The 27,771-nt window shown below is 46.1% G+C and overlaps 1 protein-coding gene across 1 annotated transcript; it reads right to left on the bottom strand.

The window, feature by feature from the left end:
* Positions 1 to 2,234: 2,234 nt before the first annotated feature.
* LOC136588322 (schlafen family member 9-like) lies at positions 2,235 to 26,721 on the bottom strand. The gene is made up of 5 exons (XM_066587480.1): positions 26,678 to 26,721; positions 17,227 to 18,248; positions 15,766 to 15,888; positions 6,592 to 7,303; positions 2,235 to 3,121 (listed from the first exon to the last, which is right to left on the bottom strand). Exons 1-5 carry the CDS (start codon positions 26,719 to 26,721, stop codon positions 2,347 to 2,349), a joined length of 2,676 nt encoding a protein of 891 aa, XP_066443577.1. The 3' UTR covers positions 2,235 to 2,346.
* Between the last annotated feature and the right edge of the window lie 1,050 nt (positions 26,722 to 27,771).

The following is a 27,771-nucleotide window of genomic DNA, read 5'->3' as shown; positions in this document are numbered from 1 at the left end:
GCCGTAGGCGGAATCCGCTTGCGGAGGCCCGCAGCGGATCCCAGCTGTGAGCCCGGCTGTGACCCTGCGTACGGCCGCGTAATGTACTGCGCATAACTGCCTACTCACACAGGCGGTCATGCGCAGTATTTTTTTTTGTGGTTGTTTGTATTTCCCGCACTGTCGCTTAGCGATGACGCAGGTACCCGCAGCCCGTATACAAGGTAGTTGCATATGGGCTGCGGGTATATCCGCGACCATGGAGCACAATGGGCTCCATGTTGCGGATATTCGCGGTAAAATAGAACATGCTGCGTTCTCTTTTCTGTGAGTGGATTACACAATTCCGACCCACTAATGTGAGCGGAATTGTGTAATCCAATGCGATTGATCTGCGTATTACCGCGGATCAGACGCATGTGGAATCCGCAATTCCTATCCGGTCATGTGAGACCGGCCAAAGGTAGATCGCTACCTTTTTTTTCACGTGACCGGCGACCGCTCAACGAGGCCACCCGTCACTGCTCCAGGCTTTCGGCGACCGTTTGTCGCTGGGAGTAAGGAGATGTTAAATTTCCTGGCCTCCCCGACTCCTGCACGTGTCCGGTGTTTTGCCGGTGGTCGCATGTGCAGAATCCGGGAAAGTTCACGGAGGAAGATCGCGTCGGTGTGCAAATACGGAGGCCTCCGGTAAAAAGTTTCATCTCTCACCGATCGCATCGGTGAGGGGAGATGAACCTTCACCTTTTTTTTTACTTTTACGTGATCGCCATTATCCATTGGATAACGGCGAACACGTGATCAGGAACCGCTCGCCGCGGCCCCCAGTGAAATCTCCAGGCTCCCGGCTAAGTTTTGTAGCCAGAAGCAGGGAGATTTTAAATTACGCAGAAGCTGGGGTAAGGTCCACGGATAAATCCGCGGGCCTTAGGTACGTCATTTCATCCTCCCTCACAGATATGATCCATGGGGGGAGATGAAACGCAAGCTTTTTTAACTTTTTAAAAACTTTTTAAATCTTTTTTTTCACTTTTTACACTTATTTTTTACTTTACATGATCACTGTCATCCATTGGATGACAGTGATCATGTCCCCAGTGACATTCCTCTGCTCCTGGCTACACATGGCAGCCAGGAGCAGAGGGATTTTAAATTTCCCGGGGCTCGAGCCCGTCTGCGCACGCGCCCGATGGTTGATATCGGGCGCGCATGCGCAGACGGGGACTTCGGGTCCCGGGACATCGCAGAGGACCCGAGGTGAGTATTTTCACCTCCCCTCATGGATCCGATCCATGAGGGGAGGTGAAACTTTACTTTTTTTTTAACTTTTGTAACTTTTTCGCGATCGCCGCTATCCATTGGATGGCGGCGATCGCGGGCCCGGTGACCGCTCACAGCAGTCCCCGGTAACGCCTTCTGGTCCCCGACTACCTTCAGGAGCCAGGAGATTTTCAATTTCCCGGGGGCTCCCGGGCTTCTGCGCGTGACGTCATCGTCTGGCGCGCATGTGCAGAAGGCCGGCGGCGGGTCCGGGAGGACCCGATCTTGGGGGGACACCGCGGACAAGCCGGGTGAGTATTTTCAGCTGCCCTGATGGATCCGATCCATCAGGGCAGCTGAATATCTACCTTTTTACACATTTTTATTTACTTTATTGCGATCGGCGCTATCCACCGGATAGCGCCGATCGCAATACCGGGGGGGACTGCCCGCATCCTGGGATGACAGCTCCATGCTGTCGGCTACCTGCGGGCACCGACAGCATGGAGCTGTCACGTCCTCAGGCAAGTGGGCATTAATCCTAAGAGGACGCATAAAACTACGTCCTCTAGGATTAAAGCCCACTTACTGAGGACGTAGTTTCCCGATGGGGCAGTCGTTAAGGGGTTAATGTGATCGCATGACCAGGGTGGTGGTGGTGGTGTCGGTGCCTGGAGCTGTCACGAGCAGAGCCTGCAGGGCTTTAATCCCCAGAGGAAGCATGGTTCTACTTTTGCCAATGTGCATTGTTTCTCCCGCAGCGTTCGATATCCATATGGTCTTAATGGATGAGTAAATACTAATTAAGCTCGGAGCTTGATGGCGGCTATTCTTCACACGATTTATAGCCGCGATCTGCCGAGCATGAAAATTTAAAATAATGCTTGAGATCTCACAGAACTCACTCGTTATTCTCAGATGTGTAAATGCCTTACAGAGCAATTCTGCATTCTGTGTTATGTGGTGGTGGTGGTGGTGGGGGGTTGTGATGTTTATATGCCCTAAGAGAGCATGTCAATAGTGGTTGTGATCTAGGCACAACCCCATGAGAAAAGTGTTTAGAAATATTGCCCACAATTCTTCAAATGGCACCTAATTATGCATGAACTACTCAGTGTTTTTTTCATAGAGTACATGTAGCTTTCCAGTTGCTCTTGAGGCAGCACAGATAAAAAGGTTTTCATTAACGTTACCATATGTAGAAACAGGGTCAATTGCAAATACAATGAGGCATTCCAGTCCAGAAAACCGACGGACACTGTCTACAAGGATAGCATTTCGGGAGATCTCTTCAGCATCTCTGAACATAATCAGTACTCTTTTCCTTGCAAGTCTGCTCATTGCCTCATCCAGCTGCTCCCTGTATTCTTTGGCTACTTCGTGTGTGCTGCATAACACAGCAATATCACTTTGTGCGTAACCTTCCGAAAGATATTTATCACAGTTTTCAGAAACATAGTTCACAATGTTTGCCTTAGACAGGGACTTCATTGTATAGAACCCTTCTATCTCATGGCAACACTTACTATCTTCCATTACATTATTCAAAAAACTGAGCCAAAATTTGGTAGCAAGTGTTTTCATTTTCTCATGCATTTTTGAATATATTAACTGTGGGCACCGAACCACCTTTGTTAAGATGTACTTATGCTGCGATCTCCATTCTGGCAAGCCAGTAAATTTATTGTGGCATTTTTGGAAATGGTCCAGGAAAATCCAAAATACACCATTAGATTTTATAGTAATGTCTTTTGCTTTCGTGAACCAATTACCTTTCTCTAAACGAAAGTTTTGAGCCTCATCCACTACAATGTGCTTAACATTAACTTCTTCCAGAGTTTCAAACCAAGCACGAGTCATGACTTTACAAATGATGTAACGCCTGAAAGTGAAAGACATGGATATGTTTAAAACAATACATTTAATATTTAGAATGTTAGTCTATTTGATAAATATAAGAAAATAAAGCACCTATGAGTTCATGGATACACAGTAAATTCTAAAGTATGTAAAAGCAAGGGCAAAAAAAATAAAATCAAAAAAAGGAGGTCAAATTTACAATTAGGTCTTCAATTAGGGATAGTTACTTTGTATATAGGACAAGGTTTACAGTGAGGCCTCATGTCCACGGGGAAATTCGGGCCTGTGCAGAATCTCGCTGTGGATCCTTCCTGCCCCGCAGACATGAGGCCAAGAACATAAATTATATAGTTACCTGTCAAGATGCTGCGGTTCTCCCCTCCGTCACGGCCGGATCTTTTTTTTTTTTTTTTTGGAAATCCCGCTTTCCTGCAGCACAGCACAACAGCTGTGGGTGTGCCGCGGGATCGGACGGCTTCCATGGAAGCTGTGGGAGTCATCCGTGTGGAAAAACTACACGAAATGGAGCATGCTGCAGGTAGTTTCCCGCACGTGCGATCCGTGCGCCAGGGAAAAATGACATCCGCAGGTATTTAATTACCTGTGGGCATCCAATGATTCCCTATGGGTGCAGATCACATGTGCGGGTTTTATTTATTCTATTTTGCCCGTGGACATTGGGGCTGAGGCTTTAATAGGAGTTTTAAGGGAACAATCAATGGGGCTGTGCTTATTTTTTGGCATTTTTCAATGTCTCAAGTGTAAACAGATCTGTCCTGGTGACAGATATTAATCTATATATATAAAATTGAATGTATGTCTGTCTGCGTGCGTGCGTGTCTGCGTGCGTGTCTGTTTGTCCTTTATGCGCTACTACACCATTCATCCGATCGCCATGAAACTTTGGGAAGTTGTTGAGTACACTCCTGGGAAGATTATAGGCATAGTACAAATATCCTACGATAAATGGCGCGCGAGCGTCGTCGAAAGTTACGCCCCCCCCCCCACGTAGATCGAATAAGTAAGCCACCTGCTATTGTGATGTCATCACTGATGTCATCAACATCGGACGCCCTTGAACATGCCCCAACATGTTCTATAAAGCTGCATTGTGATGTCATTAAGGCTGTATTATGACACGTACAGCTTGGAACCACTAGAGCACGCCAGCCAATTACCATTGGAGTTGGAAGTGGGTAAACAAGTACTAGGATATCTTCCTAAGAAGCCACAGCAGCCGGATAAATTGTATGTTCCACCCAACGGCTATTTTATTCAGCCCGCAAGGGGGAAGCAGCGGCCTACAAAATCTAATTCTCTCATTTCCTGATGTCATAGATAGATAGATAGATAGATAGATAGACAGACTGTATGCAATAACCCTGATAGATAGATAGATAGATAGATAGATAGATAGATAGATAGATAGATAGATAGATAGATAGATAGACTGTATGCAATGACACGTACAGCTTGAAACCATAAATACTAGAGCACGCCAGCCATTTACAGTCAGTCTCCATTGGAGTTGGAAGTGGGCAAACATGTACTAGGCCAGTGATGGCGAACCTTTTAGGGACCGAGTGCCCAAACTACAACCCAAAACCCACTTATGTATCGCAAAGTGCCAACACGTCAGGGGGCGGGGCTTATCACAACGTATGATTTTACCCCCGTCGTTCTAAAAAGGACAAGGCTGTTTCAGAATAGACCGGGTGCAGATTCTGACTGCTTTTTGGACGCGGAAATACTGCAGAATGTCCTCAGCGGAGATTTCTGTGGAAAATTCTGCAGCATTTCCGCATCTAAAAAGCAGTCAAAATCTGCACCCGGTCTATTCTGAAAGAGCCCTGCCCATTTCTGCCACATGTACACATACCCCAGCGGTAATAGTGACACCTTCACCCCAGCGATAATAGTGACATCCCACAGCAGTAATAATAGTGACACTCCCCCCATTAGTAATAAGAGTGACATACCCCAGCGGTAAACCTCAGTGGTCGCTGCTGCTGTCATCTAGATATATAAAAACGTAGTATGTATGTATGTCTGTCTTCGCAGCAACGCGCGAACATGCCCCAACATGTTCTCATAAGCTGCATTGTGATGTCATTAAGGCTCTATTATGACACGTACAGCTTGGAACCACTAAAGCACGCCAGCCAATTACCATTGGAGTTGGAAGTGGGTAGGTAGGTTCAGTTCTTGGAGGTTGGGGAATGCTTATGGGCAAGGCCTTATGTCTCATCCCAACTCGATTATTCAATTCTAAGCGCAAAAGAATTAGCGTCCAAATTTTATGTACGGAATTTAATTCTCTCACTTCCCAATGTCATAGAAACTTGAAATTTGGCACGAGCATTGATTATGTCATAAATAGGAAAAGTTAATGGGTCCCAACTCGATTATTCAATTCAAAGCGCCAAAGAATTAGCGTTCAAATTTTACGTACGGAATATAATTCTCTCATTTCCTGATGTCATAGATAGATAGATAGATAGATAGATAGATAGATAGATAGATAGATAGATAGATAGATAGACTGTATGCAATAACCCTGATAGATAGATAGATAGACTGTATGCAATGACACGTACAGCTTGGAACCATAAATACTAGAGCACGCCAGCCATTTACAGTCAGTCTCCATTGGAGTTGGAAGTGGGCAAACATGTACTAGGCTATCTTCCCAAGAAGCCACAGCAGCCGGATAAATTGGATGTTCCACACAACGGCTATTTTATTCAGCCTAAGGGGGAAGCAGCGGCCTACAAAACCTCAGTGGTCGCTGCTGCCGTCATCTAGATATATAAAAACGAATGTATGTCTGTATGTCTGTCTTCGCAGCAACGCGCGACGGGTACGCTAGTTATATATATAAAGTTTACAGTGCACGGCTGCCATGAGGAGCAGCAAGCTAGTCAAAGATTTATATGAACTCAATTCATTTCATAGATAGCTCGTTCGCTTGTCATTCCATTTAAACACTTCTCGTTCAGTGTTTCACATACTTATGTTATACTTTGGAAATGCCATGAATGCCTCAGATGGTAATACTGCTTTAAAGCCCGTGTCACGCGAGTATATGCGTATTTGTGTGGTGTTTTTCATATCAGGAATTGGATATGTGCATATCCAACAGCGGTTTTTACCATACTTTTTGCGCATGCAAAACACAGTGCAGTGCTCCATCACTGAAATGGCCAAATTAATTTAATAAGTGCAAGAGATGCTCTTTGCCTCCCAAAAGCACAGAAAAATAGAGCATGCTGCAAAAAATCAACGGGCTGTATTTTCAGTGCATTGCACGTGCAAAAGTTTCATACGCAAATCTATTCGTGTGATACAAGTCTAAGTTTTATGTCCTTTGACAGAAAAAATTGTGCACCCATGATCTAGGTTGCTGCAGGAGGCCAGGTGTTTCCAATTAGGCAAGTATATATACATTTCTTGGAAAATAAAATAAGTAAAAATTCTGATTACTATATTTACCTCACATAATTGCTTAACGGTTTATTCTCACAAATATAGAGGATGTCAGAAATTGAACAATTAAATCTATTTTTTATTCTCTTGATAATCTCCAGGGCAATAACAGTCTTTCCAGTTCCTGGTGGTCCATGCACAAATAAGGTCTCATTAATTAAGTTATTTGCCAGCAGCCTATACTGTTCTATGGTAAGAAGGTTGAAGTACTCAACTCCAATCTTGTCACTTAGCAGGTTCCTAAAACCGAGTATTACTATAGATAGTGACTGCAGTAATTCTTTCACAGTATCCAAATCATCCAGTTTGTAGGTCTCTGGGTACTCCATCACAGGGCCGGAGGAGCTGGATTTGCCATGTTCAGCATTTAGACACAACACAGTAGGAATTACACACAACTTCCCAGTGTAGCTTCCAATGTTAACCAATTTTTGCTTCAAGGCAAAGGCTGATTTTTGTGAATAATTAAGCCCATTTTCTGAAACCTCTGTATTGAGGACAGAGTATAGTGTTGGATAGCGGTTAGGTGATAGAAGCAAAATGTCACACACAACATCGGGGTTGCTCCCCAGCTCTAGGTCCACAGCCCAGCTCCTGGATACAATTACCACCCCAGCGTTTGGCAGTATAGGACTCAGGAGGTCTTCTAAACCAGGGTACTCTGCTTTAAGATCCTCATACAGTCTATCCGGTTTTACAGTAAATTTATCCCCAATACCTGTGCAAGGAGACAAACAAAAAATGTAAGCCATTTCAAGACTTTACCATAACGAACAACAATGCTAGTATTATGTGTCACTATTAGAAATGAGCGAGTATACTTGCTAAAGGCAACTGCTCGAGCGAGCATTGCCTTTAGCGAGTACCTGCCCGCTCGAGACCAAAGGTTCGGGTGCCGGCAGCGGGCAGGGAGAGCGGGGCGGAACGGAGGGGAGATCTCTCTCTCCCTCTCTCCCCCCTGCTGACTGCCGCTACTCACCGCTCCCCCGCGCCGGCACCCGAACCTTTGGTCTTGAGCGGGGAGATAATCGCTAAAGGCAATGCTCGCTCGAGCAATTGCCTTTAGCGAGTATACTCGCTCATCTCTAATCACTATAGTGCCTGGTTTACTCTATTGTGACCAGATAATTTATAGCTTATAAAAACGATTACTTAATGTCCAAATGACTAAAAGATAAATACACATTTAGTTTTTTAGGCAAGAATTCAAACAGATCTTCTTGCCTCAAAGTTTCTTTTACCTGGTGCAGTTAGAGAACCCCCTGCCCCACCCACCACTGTGATTTCTAATCAGGGGTGCCAAGCTGTGTTAGCAGTGCCTTTGATTGGAGGAGAGCTAATAACTGACAGTCACATTAATGATAATTGCATAATGTTATGAAGAAGAAAATCAATAATCGTTTGTTGATATTCATCAGTCATGCTGTCAGAAAAATCATTGTTACTAGTGGTGTTGTCTGGTTTTACGGTAAGAGACAAAAGACTTGTAAGGCATTGTACAGGGTGATGAAACATGCTTACAGCCTGGCTTTATGGCGTTTATTCACTTCTGTATTATCTAACATGTTTATAATAAGGTTTCCCAACCTTTTTCAACTGTCACAAGACAAAACGTGCTCACTTGTGGTTGTCCACATAAACACTACTGGCAACCTACATCAACACAGGAAATAGCTGCGCTCACCAATCTTCTCCGCTTGGATGCAGTGGTAAACTATGCCCGCTTAACCTGGGATTAGACTCAAATCCATATAAACTTCAATATTGCACAACTAGGAAGCAGCATCAGGGGGTGTAATAAAACTTTCAATGAGCACAGTACATAGCCACAGTGTGTTTCTTTATTCTTCCATAGTCACAGCAACAGTGACGTTTAGACCCACCACTCGGATCTTTCTCAAGCTTGAGAAAGACCCGAATGTTTGGTCGAAAGGTCGCTGGATAGGCCAATGATAGTTGATTGCCAGGGTCCTGAGAGGTGGACTCTAGCCAATCAGCTGATCAGGCACCTGCACCACAAACATTCAAGGGGTGGAGCTGAAACCGATATCTCTGCCCTCTATGCAGGAGTCGATGCTTGTAACTGCAGGCACAACTCAAAAAAAAATAAAAAAATAAATAATCAATGACAGCTGCATCTGCAATTATAATTGCCAGCCCCTACTTAGGGGGGTCAGAAGAACTGCTTCTGGTCCGTACCCATGTGTTGTGGTGCACGCACTTGATCAGCAGACCTCAGCTGATCAACCATTGATGATTATCCCAAGGATAGCTCGTAAATAGTATTTGTGTGCATAACCCCCTTAAAGGGGTTGTCTCATGCCGAAACGGTTTTTTTTTTATTCAATAGGCCCCCCGTTCGGCGCGAGACAAACCCAAGGGATGGGTTAAAAAAAAAAAGTTTATTACTTACCCGAATCCCCGCGCTGCGGCGACTTCTTTCTCCCTTTACCAAGATGGCCGTCGGGATCTTCACCCACGATGCACCGCGGGTCTTCTCCCATGGTGCACTGTGGGCTCTGTGCGGTCCATTGCCGATTCCAGCCTCCTGATTGGCTGGAATCGGCACACGTGACGGGGCGGAGCTACGAGGACCAGCTCTCCGGCACGAGCAGCCCCATTCACCAGGGAGAAGACCGGACTGCGCAAGCGCGTCTAAAAACGCCAGAAGTCAGCGAATTTAGACGGATCCATGGCGACGGGGACGCTAGCAACGGAGCAGGTAAGTGAATAACTTCTGTACGGCTCATATTTAATGCACGATGTATATTACAAAGTGCATTAATATGGCCATACAGAAGTGTATAACCCCATTTGATTTCACGAGACAACCCCTTTAAGCAAGTACAGATCTATTTTTATTTAGCTTGACTCTTCATACAATATTACATCACTGCATTCTGTGCTATCAGAGTGATTTATTTACACTTGGAATTGCTTTATGATGGGTTTTGTTGAGGTTATGATAGGAGAATAGCTTTTTAAAGTTCCATGTGGGGAATTTGGAGGCCAAGTCAAAGGCTTGAATTCTTTGTCATGAATCCTCAAACCATTCCTAAACATGTTTTGCAGTGTGGCAGGGCTGATAATCCCACTAAAAACAGTCCACTAAGAGAATACCAATACCATTACCATGAAGGACTATACTTGACTCCGAGCCTGGCAGGATCGAACAGAACCCCCTACAGGACACAATCTGTCATCTTACAACCCCACCAATGTGGAGCTCAGTATCTTCTCCAGGGGACGTTCATTCCGTCCCACTAAAACGCTTGACAAAATAGAACTCCGTAGCGACATGGAGGAGTATTTCAGAAGACTAAGACTGAAAGAATTCTTTCATGATAAAGAGGACACAGGACTTTCAAGCACACAAACACAAGAGGGATTTTGGGACAAAAAGAAGTCTGATTGGACACCCCCTCCTAGCCGCAAATCCACTTTGGACTAATACATAGGCTCCTATAGAAATATGGTGCAATCTACTATACTGGACAAGCAGAGAAGGGAAACATTTAATATCAACATGCAGGAAAGAAGGGCCATCTATGCCAGTGATGACGAACCTTTTAGAGACCGAGTGCCCAAACTGCAATAAATAAGTAGGTTTTGGGTTGCAAAGTGCCAACACATCAGGGGGCGGAGCTTATCACCACGTAGGATTTCCCCCCCCCCATCGTTCTAAAAAAGGATAGCGCTGTTTCAAAATAGACAGGGTGCAGATTTGGACTGCTTTTTAGATGCGGAAATACTGCAGAATGTCCTCAGCGGAAATTTCTGCAGCATTTCCGCATCCAAACAGCAGTCAAAATCTGCACCCGGTCTATTTTGAAACAGCCCTGCCCATTTCCACCACATGTAAACATACCCCCAGTGGTAACAGTGACACACCACAGCGCTGCGCCCCCCACGTACTAGTAACACCCCCCCTCCCCCCGCGTACCAGTGACAAACCCCACAGCGCCCCCCCCCCCCGCGTACCAGTGACAAACCCCACAGCGCGCCCCCCGCGTACCAGTGACAAACCCCACAGCCCCCCGCGTACCAGTGACAAACCCCACAGCCCCCCGCGTACCAGTGACAAACCCCACAGCCCCCCGCGTACCAGTGACAAACCCCACAGCCCCCCGCGCACCAGTGACAAACCCCACAGCGCCCCCCCCCCCCCGCGTACCAGTGACAAACCCCACAGCGCCCCCCCCCCCCCGCGTACCAGTGACAAACCCCACAGCGCCCCCCCCCCCCCGCGTACCAGTGACAAACCCCACAGCGCCGCGCGCACCAGTGACAAACCCCACAGCGCCGCGCGCGCGCACCAGTGACAAACCCCACAGCGCCGCGCGCGCGCACCAGTGACAAACCCCACAGCGCCGCGCGCGCGCACCAGTGACAAACCCCACAGCGCCGCGCGCGCGCACCAGTGACAAACCCCACAGCGCCGCGCGCGCGCGCACCAGTGACAAACCCCACAGCGCCGCGCGCGCACCAGTGACAAACCCCACAGCGCCGCGCGCGCGCACCAGTGACAAACCCCACAGCGCCGCGCGCGCGCACCAGTGACAAACCCCACAGCGCCGCGCGCGCGCACCAGTGACAAACCCCACAGCGCCGCGCGCGCGCACCAGTGACAAACCCCACAGCCCCCCGCGCACCAGTGACAAACCCCACAGCGCCCCCCCCCCCCCGCGTACCAGTGACAAACCCCACAGCGCCCCCCCCCCCCCCGCGTACCAGTGACAAACCCCACAGCGCCCCCCCCCCCCCGCGTACCAGTGACAAACCCCACAGCGCCGCGCGCACCAGTGACAAACCCCACAGCGCCGCGCGCGCGCACCAGTGACAAACCCCACAGCGCCGCGCGCGCGCGCACCAGTGACAAACCCCACAGCGCCGCGCGCGCACCAGTGACAAACCCCACAGCGCCGCGCGCGCGCACCAGTGACAAACCCCACAGCGCCGCGCGCGCGCACCAGTGACAAACCCCACAGCGCCGCGCGCGCGCACCAGTGACAAACCCCACAGCGCCGCGCGCGCGCACCAGTGACAAACCCCACAGCGCCGCGCGCGCGCACCAGTGACAAACCCCACAGCGCCGCGCGCGCACCAGTGACAAACCCCACAGCGCCCCCCCTCCCTGCGTACTAGTGACAAACCCCACAGCGCCCCCCCCCTCCCTGCGTACTAGTGACAAACCCCACAGCGCCCCCCCCCCCCTCCCTGCGTACTAGTGACAAACCCCACAGCGCCCCCCCCCTCTCTGCGTACTAGTGACAAACCCCACAGCGCACCCCCCCCTCCCTGCGTACTAGTGACAAACCCCACAGCGCCCCCCCGCCCTGCGTACTAGTGACAAACCCCACAGCGCCCCCCCCTCCCTGCGTACTAGTGACAAACCCCACAGCGCCCCCCCCCTCCCTGCGTACTAGTGACAAACCCCACAGCGCCCCCCCCCCCCTGCGTACTAGTGACAAACCCCACAGCGCCCCCCCCCTCCCTGCGTACTAGTGACAAACCCCACAGCGCCCCCCCCCTCCCTGCGTACTAGTGACAAACCCCACAGCGCCCCCCCCTCCCTGCGTACTAGTGACAAACCCCAGCGCCGCCGCCTCCGCCACCCCCCTCCCTGCGTACTAGTGACAAACCCTAGCGCGCCCCCCCCCCCCGCGTACTAGTGACAAACCCTCCAGCGTCCCTGCCGATGCCGGCGCTCCGTCTCCTGCTGCCGCTGATCTCTCTGCTCGGTCCACTGCTCCCTCTGCTGCGGATTCCTTTGCCACCGACACTTCCCCTGCTAAGGCCACACACGCCCCCAGTCTATCAGAATCTGGGGGCGTTACAACATGTGAAACCCCTGTATTATGTCGCCACCCCTAACTTCCGGTGGCGACATAATACAAAAATACTGGCAAGCCGCGGCCCCTGACGGTATTCCCTATTGGTGGAACGGCCGATGGCGGCACGTGCCAGCGGTAAGGACTCTGCGTGCCGCCTCTGGCACGCGTGCCATAGGTTTGCCACCACTGATCTATGCACTTAAGAGCAACAAGGAAATCACCATTAAGCCCGCAGATAAAGGCGGTGCTATAATCCTCATGAATACAGCCGACTACAAGAAGCAGACAGACAGCTGACAGACACCAGATACAACACCAACTGGATCAAGACCAGACTCAAAAATATGTGAGGGAATTGAGAAGGGTCATCAGAAGTCTGTCTGTGGGTTCCACAATACTTCTTGACTTGATACCGGAGAACCCCAAGGTTGGAACATTCTACGTGCTTCCCAAACTACACAAAGCTGGCAACCCAGGCAGGCCAATTATCTCAGGTGTGGGAACCCTCACTGAAGGAATCTCAGGATGGGTGGAAGGAGTCCTCAAACCACTGGTGAGAAACACAACCAGCTACTTGCAACACACCACGGACCTACTGAACAAACTGTCAACCGTAGGTCCCCTCCCCAATGGCGCCATCCTGACCACTATGGATGTGGAGTCCTTATAGTCCAACTTCCCACACGAAGATGGACTGACCACCTGCCAGGCACACCTTGAGGCCAATGGGGTTGCCTCTGAATCCGTGTTACAACTCACAAGATTCATCTTCACACACAATTATTTCTCCTTTGGCAAAGAGATATTGCTGCAACTAACTGGGACTGCCATGGGCAGTAAAATGGCATTGCAATATGCCAACCTGTTTATGGCAAAACTGGAGAGTGACTTTCTGGACTCCTGCTCCAGCAAATCATTGGCCTACTACCGCTACATTGCCGACATCATAATTATCTGGACCAACACCGAACAAGAATTAATAAAATTTCATGAGAGATTCAATGCATTCCACCCCACCATAAACCTCACATTAAGATACTCGTATACCGAAATCAACTTTTTGGACACCACCATAAAGATTTCAAACAACGCAATACAGACATCCCTATGACTGCAAGGCACCCAAGTCCAAACTTCAGTTTTGCCAATCCACAGTTGTGTTCCTAGGCCATTGCATTTCATAGGGCACTAGGTACATTACTACTGACAAAATACAGGAAATTGAGGTTATACCACTCCTCAGGAACCGCACACTTTCCTTGGATTAAATGGGATATTGTAGGGAATGGATACCCCAGCCTGAAGCTTTCTGCAACTCCTCTGTGACTGCCTGTCCCTCCCAAATAGCACCCTCACAATTAGAAGATGTACAGTCGTGAATCCAGCTTTATTACTTCCAGTGAATTTAGGAGAGGTGGACAAAACGTGGAACATCAAATGCAAATGCATATAAGTTTACAGTTAATGGAAAATGAGATCAGGGATCTTGACATGTTGTTGAAACTCTCATTGCTGATGCAGATTTTGAGTTTTTCGTAGATGGTTCTAGGTACCATGAAAATGGGCACGCAAAAACAGGCTATGCAGTGATAGCCAACAACAAGGTAATTAGACAGAAACCGCTCACAACTTCCCCCCCCCAGAAGTCTTTTCAGGAGGCCGAGCTGCTGGTGCTCGCTGAAGCATGTAAATTGGCTGAAGGCAAGACTGTTCGTGTCTACGACTGGAAAAATGCCTTTGGGAATCACATTCAATTTATCACCTGAAGCTCAGCAGAAATTTTGCTGGATCATTGGGTAACCCAATACAGAATGCAAAGTGCAGAGACAGTATCCTTGTACCAGGCTCACACCAAAGAAAGGACTCCAGAAGTTATGGGAAATCAAAAAGTTGCCAAGGCAGCAATTAAGCTCTCTCTGAGCAACGTAACAACTATCCACCTGGTTGCAACTGAATCAGGAACCAGCCCTAGTGGTGAAAAGAAGGTGTAGCATTGGAAGGGTGCAAAACTGGATGAAGAGGGAGTCTGGAGGAAAGGTAAACACCTGTGATTCCCTTGAATGCTTTATTCTATGATGTCACATTTGAGCCATGGATCAAAACAATCACTGAAAGTAGGTAATGTGTGAGGTTGTGTCTTCTACTTGGATTGCACCAGCCTTCAACAATGCTGCGACCATGTTTTTGCAGGGATACATGGCTTGTGCCAGACAAACTCAGGCAGAGCTACCAAAATACTTCCTCGCTGTTACTCCAAAGCCAGACTACCTGTTCAGGCAAATACGATTCCGGCTTTTGTATCTTGTCCTAGCAAGTTGCGAGTGATTCCAAGCTCACGTGCAATGTTAATTGCGTATGCACTGCGGTTTCCATGCATCCATAAGATCCATGGAGACAATACGCACAGAATCAGAGTTAAAATAGAGCATGCTGCATTTTTTCTTCAGCTCGCGGAATACGCAATTCCTACCTGCACGTGTGAGCGAACCAGCGAAAGTCCATGCCTTTTAATACCCGCATATTACTGCGTATCGTCCATGCGCAATTCAAATCCAGTCGTGTGAGACCAGCCTAAAAATTGTTAGGCATCGCAATATTATGGTTTAGACTTTCAATAAATCAAATAAACGTAAAAGGTGCTGGATATTTACAAATAACACCATAGCGGCAAAAACTATGCCATATATTGCCATTCTCCTTAATATGTTTGAAGGAGAAGACGTGGCAAATTAAAAAAACAGGAAGAATACTCATTACCAGTAGCGGGACATAATGAAAATGCTTGGCTGATCCTTAACCAATCATATTCAACCAAGGTAGAAATGCATACTCGCACTTCAGCCCTCAGAATAAGACCAGAGACACGCTTTCCCTTCTGGATAAATTGCTCTTGTGTCCAGAACACAAACAGCAGTGCAAGAGACCCACTCTTTCCACACAACACAAAATTTGTAGGAAACTCATGACACACAAAGCATTGTATAGGAGGAGAGCCATAATAAAAAGACAGTTACACCTGAAATTACTGTAGGTCAGTGAATCTGTCTTTAAGTCATTACAATAAGCCACCCAAATAAAAGATAGTAGATATAGTTTTGGCCTGGTGGTTAGCTATTGTCCTCAACAATACTGTCCTAGTACTTCCTCCAACTATCTACATTGTATGTAGACATGAGTCCTACAAATTGCTTTCGTTATGTACCCTTGCTCAGCTTTCTCCTTCCACTTTTGTACTGTCACACGATGGTCTCGCTTTATTTTACAAAAGGAAACAGTTACTAAAAGACGAAAGTCAATTCTAAAAATTTGAGTGAATTAAATTCTATTTTGGTGATTAAGTACATACTTCCAAACAGACTGTCTTGTAACTCTGATAACTTTTCCAGGCCTTTCTTTCTGTACACTGGTTTAGCCAGTGGTGGTCTTTTCTCGATGGATAGTCTTTCAAACTGTGACTCCGGAGAAGGAACTATGAAAGCATGAAGGTAACATGTCAAACATTCAGTAAAGCTATTAAAGTGATTAAAAGGAGGTTTTCCGAGCAAATACTATTGATGACCTATCCTAAGGATAAATCATCATCCAGGACCTCCTACTTGGTCATCAGCTAATCGTCCGGCCTGCTGACGTCCGACACAGCTGTACTGACGTCATAGGGGTCGGAGGCATCATAGAGGGCTCACTCTCAAAAAAAAAAAAAAAAACACTGTTAAAACAAATGTGACAAAAGTAGACAGGAGTACAAAAAATGTGCAATAGAAAAAAAAGAAAGTGCAGCATGAAAAATGCAGGTCTGATGAATACCCCAGTGCAAATTGATGGGGATTCAGTACTCTGGGGACTGCATGCACAGTGGTTCCTTGATACACCGATATCAGAATTGTCCAATACAACTCAGATAATCAGTATACATTAAGGAATTGCTGTGCATGCAGTCCCATTATGGAAAAAAGTCTTTGTATTTTAGCTTGCACAAGAAAAAAAAAAAAGATTAAAGATAAATTTGAAAAAAAAACATTTGAAAAAAGAAAAAGTTAATTTTAGGCCAAATCGACCATTCCATGAAGGGCATTTTTTTTTACACCTTCCTATAAGTGTAGTGTGTTTCTCTTGCATAAGGCCAGAACTACATAGGAGATACTGCTAAGTGCTTCTGCCCATGGGTGGATACATGCTGCATAATCCATGGCGGGTATCCGCACAACAGATCCACAGCAAATAGCGCCTATAGTATGCTATAGGAAATAGATTCTTCCTCCATACTTGCGGAAACCAATTGCGGTTTCCACAAGCGGAGGGGGAAAAAATTTTTTAAAAAAGTCAATGGAAGCAGTCTGACCCACAGCCCGTTTGCAATGAACATTGCAGATGGGCTGCAGATTCCGTGTTGTCGCCTAGTGACAGCGCGGGGGGAAAAAAAAAAATTTGAAAAATAAAAAAATCTGTAATGCACTGCACTTGTGCGAAGGAGAGTTGTTGGGTCTATCCACAATACAGATTACCCAGCAACAGAACAGGTATGCACAGTCGTTGCTGCGGGTAGCGAGGGATTCTGCATGCAGAATGCTGCTCTGCAGTGTGCAGGAGGCCTAAAAGCAGCATTGCTTGTCACAACCCTATGAAACCTCACTATTTTTCAGTTTTTATCAGTGTGACAATCAGTAGTGCAGCCATAAAAGGCTGACATACTTAAGCTGTAGGTGAGGGGTTAGGCATGCAGAGCAGATGCATAAGCTACATTTTATATATACACCTCTCATACCAGCTGGTCTGGTTTATAAGAAACCAAAAAAATACTTACCTGGACCTTGGTTGGTCACAATTTTTACCCACTCAGATGCGGTCAGTTGCTTTGCTTCACAGCATTTCCCCAAACAGTCAGGAGGCTCAGAATCTAGAATCCAGGACTGAGGATTCTCCACAAAGCCAAGACAACAAAATGGTTTCACTTCCAAGAAGATTACATATCCAGAATGATTGTTCTCATGCTTAACATCCTTAATTGTGAGTGTGTAAAAGTCATCATCTGATTTGCAGTCACCAAGATGGACAAATATCAGACTTTTCAGGAATTCTTTAATTTTACATTCAAGCTCTGAGCTTGTGGTTCCTCTTGCACAACCCTTTACTGTTCCTTTATCATCTACTCCGATAATGAAGTATCCCCCCTGACTGTTTCCAAACGCTGAGGCATATTGTTTAATTACTTCTTTAATTCTTTGTGTCGACTTCTCCGTGCTATAATCTTTGAATTCAATATGATCTGATTCTGCAAGGCCCATTGTTTGACCAAGACACAGATACTCTTTGGCTAGCAAGTCTTCTAGGATACGTTGCTCGGTATCTGTAGAAAGGCGAGCCACCTTCCCTTTCCCTTGTGATTTTTTTTCTAGAATGTTCATCAGCCGCGTAGCATTTAGCAATTTCCTCGAGGTGAAGTCTCGAGCATGTAAACCAGTATCTAGAGTACAAAGCTCGGGATGGGGTTTTTGCATACCCCAGGTTTTAACAAATATAATTAAATATGATCCTTTCTGAGAAAAGTCATAGTAGTCGCATGCAGATAATTCATACACGAGTTCATGTAATTTGTCTTCAAGGTCCAGTCCTAACCTATCTCTAATATAATTGAAATCTTTATCACAACTTTCAATCAGTACTATTCCTCCTCCAGAATTCAGTAAAGCACACACTGCTTTACTTATATTTTCCCGCTCGCGTTTTCTGATTTCAGGGTTCATTTTTCTTCTTCTCTCTTCACCCAGTGAAGCTTCACCTGCATATACCAGATTATCAGGATATTTAAACGCTTGCCTTAAATAATCGTCACTGGAAGAGAAAAAAGAAAATCTTACTTAGGTCACCATTACATTACTGTAAAATGCACTAAAATAGAACAGACAGCGCTTGAAAATCATGGCCTTAGTGTGCATGTCTGCTAGGCCCCATTGAAAACAATGACTGCGTCGTACTGTGGCTAGCACGGCACTCGGGATGTTGCGCTAATCGCAGTAAAAAGTGGCATGTATGAGAGCGGCCTTAGATTGTCTATGACAGAGGGTCACTTTTAATTCATAGCCTATCCTATCAATATACCACACATTTATAACTGGTAGATCAGATCAATCCATGATCGTTTGTGGGTCAACCCGATGTCTTCCAAGAAAACACGAGCATAGCTGGCTGGAGCCACAGCGCCTACATTTTAAATGATTGTTGACAATGAGCAAACCCTCACCTGTCTTTATGGCTTATTCTAAGAATATACAAAAAAAAAAAAAAGTGTGGAGAAGACTCACAAAATTCTACGCAATGTTTTACACATGGATTTAAAATAAAAGTCTACCTAATCTACTAGATCTAAAAATATCTACTAGATCTTTCTAAACTACCTGTGAGAACCTATCGGAAGTCCATACTAAAACATTTAATCAACACCGCTAGATGATACATTCTAGCCCACTGGAGGTCCAATTCCTCTCCAGCCCTCTCTCATTGCCTTTATAAAGTCGATGACATAATGAGAATGGAGGAGCTCACCGCGTCCCTACAAGACACTCGAGCCTGCTTTGTCTCTTCCTGTACCCCCGAATTCCAGGTTTCCGATACATATACATTAGGAAATCTAGTAAAAATCCTCACGCTCCTGGTGATTCGATAATGCGTACATAAATGATGTTAGGACTCCTCTAAATCCAGAAGACTCCTTGGGTAATTTCAGTCACACCTTTTATTCATTCAAGCAGGGTATTCATAAGACATAATGTAGGCCAGTAATACGCAACGTGTTTCAAAGGTGTACAATGAAATCTTCCTTTTCAAGCATGAGAGATTGATTCAACATATAGTTTATGTAGTGTCAATATAATGATGGCATGATTAGCTGTGGGGGGGAAATCCCATTGGATGATAGGGTTGCGCCAAACACTATTTCGAAAGGACTCCTCATCAGGTGATCGCTCAGGTCACGTGGCCACACGTTAGACCCTGGTGTTACTGTCATATGATTATGCAGTGTCCGAGGAGTGGACCCTAGCCTACAAGAAAGTGTGGATGAGTTGTAGGCCTTGTCACGGTGGCTCTACTGTCTCTCACCCAGAGGTTAGCCAGAGGCACATCTCACAGGTCCGTGGGCAGGCTATTAAAGGGTGGGCATCCGGGAACTTGGCTACCTGGTTTTTGTCCTACTGGATTGTCACACGTGGCACCCCTGTTCATTCCTCTGCGGTGAGGCTAAGTTATAGAAAAACAGTTCACACAAAGTAGCTGAAAACAAAGCCGGCAACGTTTGGCAATGTTGCTTTACTCGAAGTCCGGTAATAAATAGTTTAAAAGTACACAAGTCCAATACTGCTCACAGAGGCTTGTAGGTTTCCTGAAATCAGCTAAGTCCAAGGGAAAGGGGTGATACCTTTCGACCCAATTAATTGGATAAGACACATGTAAAAATGACAAGTACAAACAAACAAATATGAGTATTAAGATAAATAGAATGGAGTCATCCCTAGACACCCAGGGTTTTATAGTAATTAGAATAATAAAGGTGTTATAATAAGGGGGAGGGGCTTTATGGTATAACAAAAAACTTTTTTTTAAATTAGATAGATTTAGATATATATATAAAACATCACAGACACAGCTCTACTACATCAATCTTGATTTTCACACAAGACAAAACACAGCTCAACTCCTCCCACATCAGTGACATCACCGCAGGTCTTTTAGCTCACCAAATCTCTGTGGTGGTAGGTCTGTGTCTTCTGTCAGGACGACTGAGGTGCCTGAGATAATGGCTTAGTTGTATTCTCATTTTGTTATTTTTGTCCTCCCCTTTTCAAGAGCCCTAACGGTGTTGCTCTTTTGTCGGTCAGGGTCTGTGTTTTATATATCATGTAGGACTTGCGATGATGTCACCAGGGGTGGAGTATTAGGAGAACCCGCAGTACCAAACTGCACAATGGCTCCTCCCACAGTAGTGACGTTACCGCTGATGCTTCAGCCGGCTAGATCTCTTTGGTGGAGGTAGGTCGGTGTCTACGGTCAGGACCGCCGAGTTTTGGGCGAGATAAAAATAGCATTGTTGTATTTTCATTTTGTTATTTTTGTCCTCCCCTTCCAAGAGCCCCAATTTTGTTGTTCTTCTGCTCTGCGTTTTATATATAACTGTAGGACCTGTGATGAAGCCCCATGTAATTGTTTACCCCACATATTAGATGAAGTACGGTGGTTTGCCGTCAAATGTCTGTGGTCGTTATTGTGCTGAAAGATTTGGAAGTGTTCTTCTGAAAGATTATTCGTGGATGGTCAGAAGTTTGTTTCAAAAGAAAGGGATCACTTTGCAGGATGCCTAAGTGTTCAAATTTTTATTTATTTTTTTTAAAGGGAATGATGTGTATTGAATTTAGTAATAAGATGGAGTTTTACCCTTATTAAAATAATTTGTTTTCTGATGCATGACTGGTTCATCACAACGTGCTTTCGCTATTGCTGATATTATCAAAGTCACAGAGTGACCCTTTTCGTTAAATCATTTCTTTGAAATATTCGATTGTTCAGTAAAATCTAGATCTGTAGTGCAGTTTCTCCTAATTCTGCAAAATTGGCCATATGGGATATTTAATCCCTTAACGCTATAGGACATACAGTTACATCATGCACGTTCGGGTTATTTATGAAAGGAGAACGCAGGGCGATCTTGCTCCATACAACGCGAGTGCAGACTGTTTCTTACAGCCGGCACCCACTTGTAACAGCACCAATAAGCCCTGTGGCTCATCGAGCAGTTAACCCTTTAAATGCCACGGTCAATTCTGACAGCGGCATTTAAGTTCCCCGACCGATGTTCTGGGTTCCTGTGCGGCCCCCTGCAATGGGATCGCGGGTTGTCGTGCGGGTTTCATGGCAGCCAGGGGCCTTCTGAAAGGCTGTCATAGCAGAATGCCTATCAAGCCATCATAGAATGCTTGTCAGAGCAAGGTATAACGTAATGCTATGGTATTACATTATACTGCAGGAGTGATCAAAGCATTGTATGTTCTTGTCTCCTTTGGGAACTAAAAGTAAAAATAAGTTTAAAAAAGTTTTACTAGTTTAAATAAAAAAACTCCAAGCCCCATGCGTTGTTGCTAAGACCCTGTACAAAATTTTGGACATGAGCCATCCCAAATAATGAAAATATCTTCTACAAAACACTTGTAAAAGACTATTTTTGGGTTATTCACATTTTTCTTCAGAAGTGATCATATACAAGTTGGCGTAACTAGGCACAAATTTAATGCCCATTGTGGTACCCTACCTCTAGGAGTTAATAATTGCTGAAGATAATGGTTTGTGAGAATAAAGACAATCGCATCCAAAATAAAGGCCCGCTGGTGGGCCCAGCAACAGGGGATCCTCGTCAAACTATTGAATGGCTTGGATTACCCTATCATGGGAGATGCTGGTGTACAAAGATTTCACATCTAAGGATGCCCAGAGGTAGGACCCCTTTCCAGGGTACCTCTAATTAAATTTAGGTGTCCTGTGTCCCTTAGATAAGATGGCAAGTAGGCAGGAAACCGTTGCAGTTAGTGGTCAACATATTGTGATAAGTTACTTGTGATGGAGCCTCAGATATCCTGAGTTCTCCATGTACAGCTTTCTTGCTAGTGAGGACTTGCTTTAGTCCAAGGCCCCCAGAACTGCATTCTGTAGGACCCTGGTGTGTTCTTGAGACCACACCACCCCTGGGATGCAGCAAGTTAGCTTCCCCAGTAGTGACATGGCTTCCCTGATTGAGCATGTTTTGTTATTCAGAAAAGCACTGACTTGGCTCTGAACCCCCTGTATTTTTCAATCAGGGAGAAATGTCCGCCGACTGAGTCTAGCATGATGCCCAGAAACAGCTTCTTTTGGCTAGGAATAATGTCCGGCTTGTCAGAGTTTACCATCTACCCTAAGTACTGGAGAAGCTGAATAGTTGTCGCTAGATGTTCTATTAACCCCTTAGTGACCAGCCCATAGTGTTTTTACGTCCTGCCCAAGTGGGCTTTATTCACTGAGGACATAAAAACATATGTCCTGCAAGGAATAAAGCCACGTGGGCTCTGGACGTGACAGCTCCATGCTGTCAGTGGCCGCAGCTAGCTGACAGCATGGAACCCTCATCCTGGGCTGTGGGCAGTCCCCCCTGACAATGCGATCGCAATAACAAAAAAAAAAAAAGTTTAAAAAAGTTAAAGATTCAGCTGCCCTGCTGGATCGGATCCATCAGGGCAACTGAAATTACTCACCCTCCTTCTCCGGGGTGTTCTGCAGTGAAGGGGTCCTCCGGGACCCGTCACCACTCTACCGCGCATGCGCGCCAGACGAATGACATCACGCGCATGCGCAGAAGGCTGGCAGCCCCAGCAAATTCAAAATCTACGGGCTCCTGAAGGTAGCCAGGAACCAGGAGAGGCCCCCGGCCCGTGGTGAGCGGTCCCCGGGCCCGTGGTCGCCGCTATCCAAAGGTAGCCAAGAGCCTGGAGATGTCACGGGGAGCCGCGGTATGCGGTTACTGGTCACGTGATCGCCGTTATCCAATGCATAATGGCGATCACGTAAAAGTTCTTTAAAAAGTGGCAGTTTCATCTCCCCTCACCGATGCGATCGGTGAGAGGAGATGAAACATCTTCTCGGAGGCTTCCGCATTTCAATCCAGATGTGATTATCCTCCATGGATCCTGCCAGCTGCTGCGCATGCGCCCACCGGCAAAATGCCGGACACATTCGCAGGACCCGGGGAGCCCAGGAAATTTTGGCTTGATAAAGACTGGAGTTTCACCAGTCGAAACGTTGTATTTTACTATGCAAGATGAATTAAAGATGGGATTTTAGTATCCATGAAGATTTTCTACTTATCTTACTGACACCCCTGATGCTGCTGGTTTACTATTTATCACATGACCAGATAGGTATTACATATTCCGCATGAGTCTGATCCGCAGTAATACGCAGATCAATCGCATTAGATTACACAATTCCGCTCACATTAGTGGGTCGGAATTGTGTAATCCACTCGCAGAAAAGAGAACACAGCACGTTCTATTTCACTGCGGATATCCGCAACGTAGAGCCCATTGTGCTCCACGGTCGCGGATATACCCGCAGCCCATATGCAACTACATTGTGTACGGGCTGCGGGTACCCGTGTCATTGCTAAGCGACGGTGCAGGAAATACAAAAAAAAAAAAAAAAAAAGGTGTACTGTGCATGACCACCTGTGAGTAGGCAGTACATTACGCGGTCGTACGCAGGGTCACAGCCGGGCTCACAGCTGGGAATACATCTGGAATACATATTACAGGTAGACTGCTACCTGTAATATGTATTTTACAAGAAGCCCCGGGAATGCTCGCCTTCCTGCAGTTCCAGGAGCAGCTTGTTGAGTGCCTTCTGTGCGAGACCGCCGAACCTCCGCAAGCTTACGGAGACTCACAGAACGCCACTTTTTACACCCCATACCCACCACTGACGTCAAAATATACCCCCCAAAAAGCATGAGAGGAGGAGGGGGGGGGGGGGGGAAGATACCCGGTTTAATTGCCCCATGTGCTCATTCCGACCAGTCTCCTTAATTAGCCCTGTCTTTGGAAATACCACATAGTTCACATTATTACTTTTATATAAGATTTGGGGGAACACTGAAAAGGGCGCGGAGGGTGGTTATTTTTAGAGAGTCAATTTTTATTCCGTACAAGTGAGCAATGGCCCTGGAATTTATTCAGTTGTACCCTGAAATCCAACGGGTGTTCCTTCCATTATAGGCCTAGCCATGTGTCCTGTAAATAGATTAGTGCCCCAATGGGTATGTTTCTGAACACGGGACAAACAGGGATATCCATTTTGGGGTGCAAGTCTTCATTCATATGTGTGCTGTACAAAAAAAAAAAAAAAAAAAGTTTTGAAAATGACAGAATTGCCAAAAAAAATAAATTTTTCCTTTTGCTTTGCTTGAATTAATTCAAAAACAATGGCGTCAAAATAGGTAGTACACCCCTAGATAAATTTGTTAAGGAGTCTAGTTTTCAAGCTGGGGTCATTTTTAGGTGTTTTCTATGGTTTTGGTCGCTCAAGAACTTTACATGTGTGCTATGGGGCCTAAAAAGGACTTCAAGCAAAATTTCTGTTCTGAAAGACACTGACTACTCCATTCATTTTGGGCCCCGTTGTGCACTCAGATATAAGATTAGGGCTACAATGGGTATATTTCTAAACACAGGACAAACGGATTCATTTTGGGGTGTAAATCCTCATTTTCATGTAAACTATAGGAAAAAGATTTCTTTAAAATAACATATTTGCAAAAATATGAAAATTTACTTTTTCTCCTCTAAATTGAATTAATTCCTGAAAAAAAAACTTTGGGGTCAAAATACTCATGACACCCCTCAGTGAATACATTAAGGAGTGTAGTTTTTAAAATAGGGTCATTTGTGGAGGTATTATTCTGAAATGTTCCTCAAAATGCTGAAAAGTAATGTTAAATTTGTAGGTCTCCTAAATGGTTAAAAATAAAAATAAAAAAATTTATATTATATATATATATATATATATATATATATATATATATATCTATATATCTATATATCTATATATCTATATATTAGTGAGGGACTAGCGTTTAGGATCGGTAGCAACCTGGGCATAAACAGTCAGAGACAGTGACACAGGATAAAGTCTTTAGTCCAGGCTTTGCCTGGGTTTATTTCCAAGCAAACAAAGCAAAATACAGGCCTTTACATCAGGCAAACAAAGTAAATCCTGCTCATCTGAGCACTTACTATACATGTAGCGTCCCTGTCTACGTACTGGTAAATAAATGGCTCCTGCACACAGCCAGCCAGGACTCTCAGACCTGCAAAGGTCTCAGCTCTTCTCCTGGCCCTGTAGGCCCAGGCTTTATAAGGCCTGGTACCAGCCCCACCTGGTACGTGGGAGTGACCATCCCACCCTTCACTTTGGTCACTCCAGGAAAAGCCGGCCCGGATTATGCGGCTTGGAGCCACTTACTTACTACAACGTGTTAGTAGCTTAATGCTACTAACACTATACTGCCGGCTTCCTCCACCGAGCCCAGGCTGCTCGGTGGCACGTATCTGCCCAAGCGCTCCCCAAAGCAGCATAGGAGAGCATCCTAGGCGAAATATACCTGCCCTCCAGCACCTTGCCGGTCACCGTCTCACATACCCTCCCCTTCTGTTCGAGCCTGTGGGGTCGGACACCTTTCGCCGTCATGCAATGCGTCCTTGATAAGGCATCGGCATTGCCCTGTAGCTTTCCGGCCCTGTGCTCTACTGAAAAGCTAAAATTTTGAAGGGTCAGGAACCATCTAGTGACTCTGGCATTTCTTTCTTTTGCCTGTGACATCCAGGTTAAGGGGGAGTGGTCTGTGATCAGCGTGAAGTGCCGACCTAGCAGGTAGTATTTTAGGGATTCCAGGGCCCACTTGATGGCTAGGCACTCCCGCTCAACGATACTATAATTTTTTTCCGGTGGCGTGAGCTTCCTGCTCAGATATATCACGGGATGTTCCTCTCCCTCTACTTCCTGGGACAGAACTGCTCCCAGTCCCACATCGGACGCGTCTGTTTGGACAATAAATTCTCTTTTGAAATTGGGTGTGACTAACACTGGACGTCTACAGAGGGCCCGTTTTAACTCTTGGAACGCCTTTTTTGCGTCAGGGTTCCACGACCATGACTGACTTACTGTTCTTGGTCAAGTCTGTTAGGGGCGCTGCTGTTTTAGCAACGTTTTGCACGAACCGCCTATAGTACCCTACAATGCCTAAAAAGGCTCTCACCTGCTTTTTAGTTGTGGGTTGTGGCCAGTTCTGAACGGCTTCAACTTTATTGACCTGGGGTTTTATAATACCCCTACCTATTATATACCCCAGGTATCGTGCTTCTTCAAGACCCAGGGCGCACTTCTTTGGGTTTGCTGTGAGCCCTGCTTTTCTAAGGGAGTTCAGTACTGCCTGTACTTTGGGTAGATGGCTGTCCCAGTCTTCGCTAAAGATGATGATATCATCTAAATATGCTGACGCATATTGACGATGGGGTTTGAGTATGATATCCATCAATCTTTGGAAGGTTGCTGGGGCTCCATGCAAACCGAAGGGTAGGCAGATGTACTGAAACAACCCTTTTGGTGTGGCAAACGCAGTCTTTTCTTTCGCGCTCTCTGTAAGGGGAACCTGCCAGTAGCCTTTAGTAAGGTCAAGAGTGGAAACGTACCTGGCATGACCCAGTCTCTCAATTAACTCGTCCACTCTCGGCATTGGGTATGCGTCAAATTTTGACACGTCATTTAGCTTCCGGAAGTCGTTACAGAAGCGCAGAGAGCCATCAGGTTTTGGTATCAGCACGATAGGGCTGGACCATTCGCTTTTCGACTCCTCAATTACTCCGAGGTCTAGCATTTTCTTGACCTCCTCTGAGATGGCTCGTCTGCGGGCTTCTGGAACCCTGTACGGTTTCAACTGAACCTTTAGCCCTGGTTCAGTTATAATGTCGTGTTTTATGACACCAGTACGCCCTGGTATATCAGAGAACACATCTGAGTTACGTTGTATAAATTCCCTCGACTCTTGTTGTTGGGATTTGGACAGGGACCCTGATACACACACCTCTGGGACCCCACCATGGGGGGGTGCTCACTGCAGTCAGGGCTTCTCTGTCCTTCCATGGCTTAATTAGGTTTACATGGTACAACTGTTCTGGTTTCCGCCTACCTGGCTGGTATACCTTATAATTTACCTCTCCGACTTTCTCAATTATTTCATAGGGCCCTTGCCATTTTGCTAGGAATTTACTTTCTAGGGTGGGCACCAACACTAGTACCCCCCCAGGGCTGAAGGTTCTCACCTTGGTGGACCGGTTATATACCCAGCTTTGGGCTTCTTGAGCCTGCTGTAAATGTTCTCTAACAATGGGCATGACCGCCGCAATTCGATCTTGCATGAGGGAGATGTGTTCAATAACACTCCTGTAGGGGGTGGACTCGTGCTCCCAGGTCTCCTTAGCTACATCAAGGAGCCCTCGGGGATGTCTACCATAAACTAATTCAAAGGGAGAGAACCCAGTGGAGGATTGTGGTACTTCACGGATTGAGAACATTAAATATGGCAGCAGACAGTCCCAGTCCTTCCCATCCTTATTGACTACCTTTTTGAGCATGCTTTTTAGGGTCTTATTAAATCTCTCAACCAGACCATCCGTCTGTGGGTGGTACACAGACGTCCGCAAGTGTTTAATATTCAGCAGCTTACACAATTGCCTTCATGACCTTTGACATAAAGGGGGTTCCTTGGTCCGTCAGGATCTCTTTT

The sequence above is a fragment of the Eleutherodactylus coqui genome, chromosome 1 (genome assembly GCF_035609145.1).
Source record: "Eleutherodactylus coqui strain aEleCoq1 chromosome 1, aEleCoq1.hap1, whole genome shotgun sequence".
Lineage (NCBI taxonomy): Eukaryota > Metazoa > Chordata > Amphibia > Anura > Eleutherodactylidae > Eleutherodactylus > Eleutherodactylus coqui.
This window is presented reverse-complemented; position numbering and strand designations above follow the sequence as displayed.

Coding starts and splice junctions, on each gene's coding strand:
- LOC136588322 (XM_066587480.1), bottom strand. CDS start 26,721: ATGCCGAGAGTGGACGAGTTAATTGAGAGACTGGGTCATGCCAG. Junction 7,304..15,765: donor ACAAGACAGTCTGTTTGGAA/GTATGTACTTAA, acceptor CTCCTTGCACAG/GTATTGGGGATAAATTTACT. Junction 3,122..6,591: donor CCGTTAAGCAATTATGTGAG/GTAAATATAGTA, acceptor TTTCACTTTCAG/GCGTTACATCATTTGTAAAG.